At 43.7% G+C, this 11592-nt stretch overlaps 1 protein-coding gene across 1 annotated transcript in view; it reads left to right on the top strand.

The window, feature by feature from the left end:
* The first annotated feature begins 10098 nt into the window (after positions 1–10098).
* Positions 10099–11592, top strand: part of tncb (tenascin Cb) — a 48651-nt gene continuing 47157 nt past the window's right edge. Inside the window, exon 1 of the mRNA XM_056286786.1 lies at positions 10099–10585. Coding sequence (XP_056142761.1) covers positions 10099–10585 — 487 coding nt within the window. The remainder of the gene's footprint in view (positions 10586–11592) is intronic.

The following is an 11592-nucleotide window of genomic DNA, read 5'->3' as shown; positions in this document are numbered from 1 at the left end:
AAGTCTGGGTTGTGCTTGGCCTCCCAACGGCAGGAAGCAGACCGTTTTTCATCAAGCTACTGAAACACACATTGAGATTTTCTCTGACTGTGTTCATTCATTCATTCCCTCTGTTTTCCACAGGTTAAGTTCCCATTTGTCATGTCTGCTTACTAACGTCACTTATGGAGATGCAAAGGTGGCAATTAAATGCACATTATATACATGATGGGGGACAGCCATGCAAAATAATGTAGTAGAAACACTTCTGAGATTACTTGGCGATTGTGCCCTCACCTTGCTGCTGATTACCTGAGAAGGAAGGGGTTGGTTACACAGTAAGTTTATATGCCTCTCCAAAGTTGACCTCAATACATCTGTGTAGCATTACGGCATGGTCAGCCAACCAGCCAGCCAGCCAGTCCGTGGTAGAAAGAAGATGCATTTTATTGTGATTGCAATGTAGTGCAAAAAAAAAAAACCAGAGGGAAGGAAGTAGGTTGAATGGAGGGGTATGCTGGTTACGACTGTCTGGAGAAATCAGCAGTTTGGATGAGCGCTGAAGGCTGCCAGGCCTCCACACCATGCAAAAGGTTAGGCTAATAAACACTAGGTCACCAGCACCCAGCATGTTAAAACGCTCATGAACAATGACTAGCATCCAGCGTCACCATCTGGACCCTGCGAGAGCAACAGCGTGAGACAGAAACACTGCAGGGGAAGAGCCATAAAGATTATTGATGGGCTCCATGGCCAGGCATGAGCCAAATTGCAATGCTGTAAAAAAAAAAACTGAATTGAGATTTGACTCTCTGCTCCATGGTTCATCCAATGTACTCGCATGAGACCCCTCATTTTTTTTCATTTTTTAATCCATATCATGGTGTCAAAGTCGGAAATTGGTTTTGGTTGGAAAAAAAATAGACTTTTAGGAGGTATCACTCAGGCATGTCAACACAGGTTCCAAATCATTTTGGTAGTTTCATGAGTGTGATAGGGCTCAGCCCCGGCAAAGTGATTTCTGGGTAATATCCAGATAAGGGTTTTCTGCTGGTATCACAGACACCCCACCCCCATTCAAGTCTGTCTTATCAGGCATGAACATGCGAACCCCCCCCCCCCCTTGCCCACTATCTATGTGATCAGATCCAATGGGGTCACGGTGGAGGTCCAATGAACAGAGTCTCAGTTGGAGTGAAACCAGTCTTTTCATTTATCAGAAAGCTCAAGTCCTTGTGTGATTTCCCTTACGACAACAAATTATATTGTTCTTGCCATACATAGCAAAGAGAAAAGTGATAAAAATGTTTACACATTTACTTACTTATCGATGTGATGCTAGCGTCTTCATTTGAGAAGATTTTTTCTATCAAGTTTCATATTTATCCTGAATACACATTAATAACTTGATGTTTACTCAGGGGGCCTTGAAAAATTTTGCAAGTCTGATAAAAAGGGGCGGCAGTGCCAAAGGGTCTTTTCATACCTGCTAAGTAAGTTTTTCCATAAATAAATGGAAATGACATTAATTGCTTCATCATCACGCTCTTCAGAATTGAGTTTTTCTCGATATCGATCGCCAATACTCTTCTTTATTCCCATGCCATGCTGTTCATTTCAGCACAATGTGGTAAAAGTAGTGGCGGAACCCAGACAGAGAGAAAGACGGGTAATTTATTTAATGAACAGAGGTGAAAAAACTTGAGAAGCCAGTTCTGAAAACTACCAATAACGGCACCATCGATCCTGCATCAGCTGGTTGATTCACGCAATGCCTCTTGCTGGAAATTCATTTCTATGTTTGATGATTATAACTCAGGACCGTAGTGCTGCCCTCAGCAACTTGTTATCTCTCTCTCTGTGGTTATGACCTTGGTGGACATATAGGAACAAATCAATATTCACCTGCCTCCTGTGAGGACATATTTGGTTTTCCTTCACTCCCAAGCTCATTGATTATGATTTATGTGTTTATCAGCAGATTTCAGTACTCTCGGAGATGTAGGTGGTATGTAATTCAAAAGCGATGGTGTATTTGTTAGATCACACCCAGCCTGGCTGTGGGCGCCTGTGATTGAAAGCCATCTCCGAGTCATTTGCCCCCCGTTACAGTGAGACATTAAGGAGACTCACATTTGTTATTGTGTATCTCAAGGTGAACTGAGTACCAGACTACAACCCATCATTCAGTCTCTATACCACTGACCCACATTTTAGATTGTGCCAAAGAAGGCTAGCCGAGTTTTTTTGTCATGGCTGACCTACAAAACTAGGGAAGCTTGATACATTCTTCAGAAATGAAAAGAAAGCATATGTATCCAATCAAACCTCTTTAACATGCGGCTCTGGGACGGGAGTTTGTTGTTGTAGTCATTGAATATTTACAGCTTTTACGCATCAAAGGGGGGCACGCTGCTTCATTATTCACTTTGTTTGTTGTGAAATTATCTGATGGATGCCGTAGTGTCTGCTTAATGCTGCCTCGTTTTCTGGTGATAGCGGTTATCAAATGGTTTTTTTTCCCATCCTACCTTTTTGTAAAAATTCTGTTGTTTGCAGCTTCATATCAGTCTGCGTTAAAGTCATCATGTGCCTTTTGCATAGTGATTATGCTCGCCTTTTTTGTTACACAAGCAATTTGCATTCTCCTTTCATAATGGCTGATAAACTGTTGCTGGATGCCAGGCAGAGCAGAAGTCTTCTGCTGTGATTTATCTCTCGCCCACCATATGGTCGAGTCTTAGTAAAGGTAGACTACGTTGACGATTAAGTTTGCCAGCATGGGGCCTGGGCTGAGTTTGGACGAAATCCCGACCTCTGTAGATGACGTCTTCAATCCTCCACGGACCAAAAAAAATAAAAAATCTGCTCATCAATCACAACATGCTCCATTTGAATCCAGTTGGAAGTTAAACCTATCCATCCAGAATATGACAGAGAGATGAAGGAGAGGAGACGGCAGGAAAAGTAATCATTTTGCAAATATTCTCAGTTTTGTATATTCAGTTTTTGTGCTTTTATTTCCCCCCTTAAAATGCCGGGATCCAAATGAAAAACACGATCAGTGCTACATTACAAACAGCTAACAGTGAGTTGAGATGTGTGTGTCCTATAGCTTACAGGGGGATTTACTATGCTGACTGGGCTGTCCTGGTTTTACCCTTATCTTGATCCTCTTGGTCCTGCTTTGCGTAAAAAAAAAAAAGCATTTCTTTGATTTACTCAAGGATTAGGGCCTTAGACTGACAAAACATGGCAATGAAGCCAAGGCAACATAAAGGGATGCTGAGGGGAACGCTTCTCTACATAAGAGTCACCAGTTGATGGTGCGTTCGTTTTTACATGGTGCTAAAAGAGAAATAAGAGATAAGGAAAGAGAGATGGACATCTATGGATTAGACCTAATTTCTTTGTGAATCTTGGTAGATAAATGAAAGAGCATGTTTATTAACTCCTCTTGCATTAGAAGTGTACTTCACTTTAAACTGCACTTTGCATAGATGCAGCATATGGATTAGATGGGTACAAACGAATCTCAACTATTAATGCAGAACTAGACAATATTAACATCAATTTATCTTTTCATTCAAGCAAAACCATCTTCCAGACTGTTTCCAGAACATTTTTCAATATTTTCCAACTTTATCACCATTCCACCAGATCCTCCAGCAACTTAAATTCAGCTTTCTTTAGAACTTCATTAAGCCGTTTCATGTAGAGGATCTTCTATCCGGAACTGTCTGCCATAAGACCTGAGAACTTGTGTAACAGTCCAACCCGGTAGCACACTTTTTCGTGCTCACATTCACGAAAATTAACCTATTGAATTGTGTCCCGGAGCACGATAGTCCGACTTTTTTCGTGCTGCACTGAAAGACATTTTAAACCCACGCATTTTAAATAGGAGCATTTCTCAGACTTTTTTCGTGCTGGACTGAACGACTTTTAAACCAATGCATTTCAATTGGAAGATTTTCTTTGACTTTAGCCTCTTCATACGAAATAACAAACTAATGATCATATACAGTCACTGAACGAAGATTACGAAAATGAAATGCACACTTCTTGCTAGAAATGTTATCAAAACGCATTTTAATACCGAAACTATCTGAAAATAATGCATTTTCAGGGCGTCCGGTCTATTCCGTTGCCTACCAACAAAGGAATTGTCGATTTGAATCCCCGTGTTACCTCAGGCTTAGTCGGGCGTCCGTACAGACACAATTGGCCGTGTCTGACCCCCCTCTGCGGCTGGGAAGCCGGATGTGGGTATGTGTCCTGGTCGCTGTACTAGCGTCTCCTCTGGTCGGTCGGGGCACCTGTTCAGGGGGGAGAGGGAACTGGAGGGAATAGTGTGATCATCCCACCCGCTACGTCCCCCTGGCGAAACTCCTCACTGTCAGGTGAAAAGAAGCGGCTGGCGACTCCGCATGTAAAGCAGGAGACATGTGGTAGTCTGCAGCCCTCCCTGGATCAGCAGAGGGGGTGGAGCAGCGACCGGGATGGCTCGGAAGAGTGGGATAATTGGCCATGGGGGGAAAAGGGGGGGGGGCGCATTAACCCATATCTCCCACTCCGCAAGCGACAATGTTAACCAGTCGACTGAAGGGTCCGACCCGTTAGTCAAGGACCAGCGTGTCTACTTATCCATGCACGTTACAATATGAAACGTGTTTTTAGTTCGGAAACATCGAGATTTTAATGTATCCGTGGTTTGCAGAAACGTAAAATGCCAACATTTTATTCTGGCGAGTGGGTTGCTCCCCCCCCCCCTTCTAAAGTCAAAGAAAACCTCCCAATTGAAACGCATGGGTTTAAATTTCGTTCTGTGTAACATGAAAAAAGTCGGACGATCGTGCTGCGGGATACGAGTCAATAGATTGATTTTCGTGATTATGAGCATGAAAAAGCGTGATACAATGCTGGACAGTCTGATTACCTTCAAAAAATTAGCCAAAGCCCACTTTCTGTCCCAATTAACCATGCCCCATCCACTTTTCTTTGTATGACTGCATTTAATTTGTTTATATTTTTAACATCTCCCTTTTATTTTCTTTGCTTCCCATTTTTCTATATTCTTTCTTTGTTATTATTTTTTTACTTAATTTTCACTAAGTATAAATTGAACTTATTTGGAAAGTGCCTCGTACAAGCCCTTTGGGCTTTTTTGTACTTCCTGCACTCTTCACTCTTCTCCAGATATTCCCTATGTTTGGTCTGTTGTGCATAGTAAATAAGTAAAATTTGGATGACTACTGATGTAAGATGCACAGATGTCGCATTCTTGATTAATGATATTTAGTTGATGTGAACCCCATGATTACACTGGTTCTATTGGCGACTATGGTGATACAGGTATCTATTCGCTGGATTAAAATAGCTCTTTAATTTGTATGCTTATTCAGTTTTACCCTGAAAAAAAAATGACACCCTCCAGTGTATTCATTCGAGTCACAGAAAAAGGAGAAAATTAGGCGGCTTTGCAATGAAACCTGATTGGACATTTAATGCATTTCCAGCTCTCAATCACGTGAGGTATAAAACTTCAAGCGTTGCCTTAGCACTCATTCAACACAGGGCTAATTAAGATCAGTTCCACTAACTCTGTGTGCCAGCAGGTTTCCCCTTCAAAAAATCTCCTCGCATTGGACCACATGGCACCTAAAGCTTCTCTCTTTTTTTGCCATTTGAAAGGCTAACTATAGACCAAAACCAAGTGAGAGAATTACAAAATGGCATCAGTCAAATTGTGTCACATCTCTTGAGTGCCAGCAACCAGCTGCATTACCATGATGCCACGGCCGCAGGGGGGCTCCTGAAGGAAGTCCAATGAGGAAAACAAGTTTGCTTCGGTTCAGGGTCACAGTCTCACTTCTCGTGTAATTATTGTCTTCTTGCATATTAAATGTAAGCATGTATGTAAGAGCAGAAAGGCCAAATTAAAATCTTTATTTGATTCCGCAGAAATTTCTTCTCTTCATCTATTTCTGAATAATGAAGAGTATTGCCAGGGCCACAGATTTTTGCACAAAGCCTGTTTTGGTCTCTCAGGGCCGCCTCGCTGAGAGGGGCATGTGGAGAGCAGCCAGCCTTCAAAGTGAGAAAGCCAACCACCCGCCCAGAACTAAAACCCTAGCAGCAACTCAAAGCAATTTTCTGGCTATTTTGTTGATTTAATCCCTGGTTTGTGATGCTCAGGCACAGCAGTGTGACTATGTGTGTGTGTGTTTGTGTGCACACGTGTGTACTGTGTGTGCCCATTGCACTTGTGCGGGCATGCATATGTGTGATTGAGGGAGAGAGTGTGAGGCTGGGGGGGGGGGGGGGCTCTTTCTCATCCCTTGAGGGTTCCCGATTCTCAGCACTCTCATCAGCAAAGCTACATTGGTGCTTTTACAGAGCGTCCATCATGGAGGCGCTCATCCTTTGCCTGTCTTATCAGGGTGGCTGAGGGGCGGCTGAAGCCGTGGGATCCCTCCAAGCAGAGCTCATCTGTCAGCCAGCTTAATCACACTGTTCGCCCCCAGTCCTGGAGACAGCATCTCACAGGATGTTACCTGCTCAAGAGCTCTTCCCACCACCGACTGCCCCCCCCACCCCCTTCCCCAACCGTCACTTACTCTAAAGAAGCCAGTGGCACAAAGATTGATGACTCATCAGTACTTCTTACAATATCCCATCCCTCTACTGGTTAAGACGCTAAACTCGAAACCGCAGGCTGTAGAGGGCTATCACCTTACCTCAGCAAGGGCCCTTTGGCTTGCTGGGTAAGTCCTGGGTAAGACACTAAACTGCAACTGCAGGCTGTAGAGGGGTAGCACCTTACCTCAGCAAGGGCCCTTTGGCTAAGGACGATGTCCCTACTGATAGATCTGGTTCTCCTGCATGCCTGTATGGTACTCCCCATGGTGCCCAGTCCAGCCAACACATTGGCATAGGAGTAGGGAACTCTGATTTCAAATCCACCTGCTGCCTTGTGGGTTGATGCCTCTTTAGGCAAAGGCTAGGAGAAGGTAACTCTGAATTCAAATCCCCGGGCACAGTCTACCCAGCTGTCAGTACCCGGAAAGGGTAAACCAAGGGTAAACCATTCCCCGGGTGCTGCACAGCGGCTGCCCACTGCTCCTAGCTACACAGCTAGGATGGGTTAAATGCAGAGAGTGAATTTCATTGTATGTATGTACAAATTACAAATAAAGTGTATTCTGTTCTATTCTACTGACCTGGTACTGGATTCACAAAGTGTTCTTTAAAGGACATTTTTTTATTCTTTTTTTACAATCTGGGTCTTGTTTTTGTCATTTTTGCCATTGTGCAATCATGATGATATGATTTTACTCAACTGCTTCAATTTGGAGATTTTGGATATGGGACCACTGTTGGACTCCACTTTACGACAACATCTTATGGTGTAACTCAGGGGTGTCAAACTCCAGGCCTCGAGGGCCGCAGTGTTTGCAGGTATTTGTTGCAACTGTGCACTACACCACCTGATTTAACTAATTAGCTCACCTCCTGGATCAAGGATGGAAAGGAAATAGTTTAATCTGTTGGTGTAGTGCATGGTTGCAACAAATAGCTGCAGACACTGCGGCCGTCGAGGCCTGGAGTTTGACACCCATGGTGTAACTGAACACGAGTGTCAGACATGTGTGATTGAGTCCAGTTTAATCTAGTTATCTAACCTGTGTATTTGGAGGTGAAATGAAAGTGCAAGTTAAACATTCTTACTTGAAATGTCCAATATTATCAACGATGGTCAATTACATTGCTGAGTTACTTCCTGGTTCAACTTGTAGGAACGAGCAGCCTATGCTTACTGTAGGTTGCAGTAACCATCGATAAACTACCCTGCCAGCACAATAGAGAAGTCATAGATAAAGTTTTGTGAATCAGGCCTTTGGTCAGCTATAACAATGTTATTCATCAGCTGATGAAATTCAAAAGTCACCCAGTTGAATCATATTGTGTAAATGCTGATTGATTGGAAAATGTGGTGCATGCTTCCAGCTGCAATTGTTGCTCAGAAATACTTTTTTTTTACAATGAGACATTGACATGTTGACTGCTAGCAGGTATTATTAACCTTTATAGCCGCCAAGGTGCACAGTTTGCAATACAGGTGGGAAATGTTTGGTGTCAGCATTTGTGGGGAGGGGGAGATAGTGGAAAGCTGCTGTGTAATTAGGTGAACACAAAACCAAGCCAGACACTTTTAAAGACAGGATGTTACGTGTTGTTTTGTACTAAAACTGCATTCACATTTTGTCCCCCTCCCCTTACTGTTCCCCTAATGAAACTCTCAGCTCTTGTCACTCATCAGTTTGCATGTAATTTACCAGAAACTTGATGATAGAAGCAGCACCAAAACATAACTAAAATCAATACTGGTGTTGTTCCAGAACATCTAGCAGATAGTCGTAGTCTACTACGTGCAAAGAGGGCCTACTTTTAACTGACCTGTATATTCAGTGTAACATTAAGATCAAAGACGGAGCATAAGCGTTTCAGATGGGCTCCATACAACAGTAGAACCTCAGCACATTTTCCACTAGGCTGTTACTTTTAAAAGAAACAATGTGTCTGAGGAACCTTGAGCAAACAGCCCAATAAGCTGTACCATGGAGAGAGTCGGGTTCCTAAATAAAACCCGGTAGCCATTGGGCTGACAGCAGGCCAGTCTGGGAGTGCTGACCTGCCAGTTTTTGAATAAGAGGGAAATTGTGGACGTTTGCGCCCAGAGGAGACCTGCAGATGGTCTAACCTGGTGCTGGTATTAGTCAGCTTGGGCTGTGGTCTGATGTTAGAGAGAGAAAAAGGGAGGTGTGTGTGTGTGTGTGGTGGTTGGTATTCACTGTGCAGGTGTTGTCTGCTGTTCATGGCAGCCTGTCATGAGAGACATGGTCAGAAAATTAGCGTCAGATCCTCAAGGTCACACTCCAACCCCCCTCGTTGTAATTGCTGCTGTTAGTCCTCTGAGGAATGGGGAAGAGAATACGCCAATGTCATTCGCTTAGTGTTTGTCTCCTCCTCCAAGAGGGGCTACAGTGTGTCACAGGCACCAGGGGTATGGAGGTGGTCTTTTGTCAGTGGCAAAAGTGGAAAGTTAATTGCTTTTAGTGGGATACTATGACATTTCACTGCAACACGGGTCCCAGGTTTGAGGTGTGGTGGAGTGGGATGGGGTTGGAGCTTATTGTTGAATTCATCCTGAATGGCAAGGGAAAACCACAACGGTCAATGTCCTTCCAAGTGCAGTTTCTACCTTCCAATGTACTTCCAAGTGCAGTTTCTAACTGGTGCAATAACATATGTAACAGGATCTCGACAGTTATTTATCTTATTATATATATTTATAATATATTATATTTATTTTATTAAATGTTGTTATTGTTATTTTCCAAATTTGTACAATATCATTTACTTCTGTGCAATGCTATATGCTTTATGCTTCACAGAAACCGGTCTTATGTCTTCCTTACATCATACCTCTTATGCTACACCTTGAATAGTGCTCATACTTGAATCAGCAGTCATAGCTTTAATTTTTATAGTTGTTGTGTTCAGTTTTGATCTCCCAATGTCATACTGAGCTCTCACTTAAATTCTTATCTAATCTTGCTGTGTACATGTTTATATGTTATGTGTAACTGAGAGCAATGTGCCTAGTCAAATTCCTTTGTATGTAATAAAACCTACTCTGACTCTGAAGAGCAATAGAATTCTGTGTTTGTTGAAAGTAGATTGATTTGTGTTCAGTTTGGTATATAAAACTATGCACATCAAGAAGAGCTATGTTTTCAATACAGCGCTAATGTGCATGCCTTGGAGAATTCCAGGGTTTGATCTGTTAACTATCCACCGATGGTCTTTTGAAGTGTCCTTTGGCAAGCTCCTCAGATAAAAGACTGAAATATAAATTTCAGCAAGAGACTTAGCGCTATTATTTTTTCTTAAATGAAAAGTACCTTTCAGATTTTTCCCATTCACACTACACTCATACTTGTCTCTCTTTTACTCCAGAACTCAAGGACAACTCCATCCTTCAGAGAGCTGTGCGTACTCCATTTTCCTCCCAGCTACCGCTCCATCAGAAGCTCTCAGTGCGGCGCTGTCATCATGGGGGTGAAAGGTTGCCTTCTCGGCTGTTTGACCATAGCCCTGCTCCTCCAGCTCTCAGCTGCCGGCCTGGTCAAGAAGATCATCCGCCACCGTAGGGAGACCCTGGCACCCAAGGCCCAGGAGAACCTGACCCTGCCCCACCCGGACCAGCCAGTGGTCTTCAACCACGTGTACAACATCAACGTGCCCTCCAGCTCCCTCTGCTCGGTGGACCTGGACTCCCCTGGAGGCACAGAGCTCAAGCACAAGACCGCCCCCCAGTCAGACATGCAGAACACAGAGCACATGGAGCACACGGTGGATGGGGAAAACCAGATCGTTTTCACGCACCGTATCAACATCCCCAAGCAGGCGTGCAGCTGCAACAACCAGCTGCCAGACATCAAGGACATCCTGAACCGACTGGAGATGCTGGAGTTGGAGCTGTCCAGTCTGAGAGAGCAGTGCAACAGTGGGACAGGATGCTGTGGAGCTCCAGTCACAGGCAAGCCCACTTTTCCCGCTCTTTCTTGCTATATGTGGGTGTTGAATTGATATGTTGCTGCATGACAAGTGAGTGAATGCAACTCAAAATGATATATGAAGTGCTTTAATCTACAGGTGTTTCACTAAGTACTTTAAAGAGCAAACGGCATTGACACAGATTTTAAAAGAAAGAGAACGAAAAGCATCACAAAGTTGGAAGTTGCACTGAAATTGAAACGCTACCATTTTCTGATATCAATTATTACTATTAGTCATCACATATTATGTAGTACCTCATTATATTGAAAAAATGGGTATAAAGTAGAATTTAGTTTTTCTGTTTTTCTCTTTAAAAGCACTCCCCCTTGTTTAGCTTCTCTTAGCCGATCCTTTATAGCTTACTTATGATGTCATCAGACACTCATTTACATACAGCCAATCAGATCAAATCATCAAAATTTGAAACCCCGGGTGTCCGGGTAGTGTGGCAGTCTATTCCTTTGCCTACCGATACAGGGATCGGCGGCTCGAATCCCCATGTTACCTCTGGCTTGGTCGGGCATCCCTACAGACACAGTTGGCAGTGTCTGTGGGTGGGAAGCCGATGTGAGTATGTGTCCTGGTCGCTGCACTAGCGCTTCCTCTGGTCCTTCGGGGAGGGGGGAGGGGTAACTGGAGGGAATAGCGTGATCCTCCCATGCGCTACATCCCCCTGGTGAAACGCCTCACTCTCAGGTGAAAAGAAGCGGTTGGTAACTCCACATGTATTGGAGGAGACATGTGGTAGTCTGCAGCCCTCCCTGGATCAGCAGAGGGGGTGGAGTAGCGACCGGGACGGCTTGTAGAGTGGGGTAATTGGCTAGATACAATTGGAGAGAAAAGGGGGGAAAATTAAAAAAGAAAAAGGAAACCCCGCCCACCCTTACCACCAACCCTTGCTTGTACTTGTCACTCAAAGGTCAGCTCATGAGTAGTAATGATGACTAGACCACTCCCCCACAGTTCTTAAGACAACTGTAAACAGTT

Source organism: Lampris incognitus, chromosome 1 (genome assembly GCF_029633865.1).
Source record: "Lampris incognitus isolate fLamInc1 chromosome 1, fLamInc1.hap2, whole genome shotgun sequence".
NCBI lineage: Eukaryota > Metazoa > Chordata > Actinopteri > Lampriformes > Lampridae > Lampris > Lampris incognitus.
The sequence above is the reverse complement of the archived record's forward strand: the minus strand, read 5'-3'. Positions and strand labels throughout refer to the sequence as shown.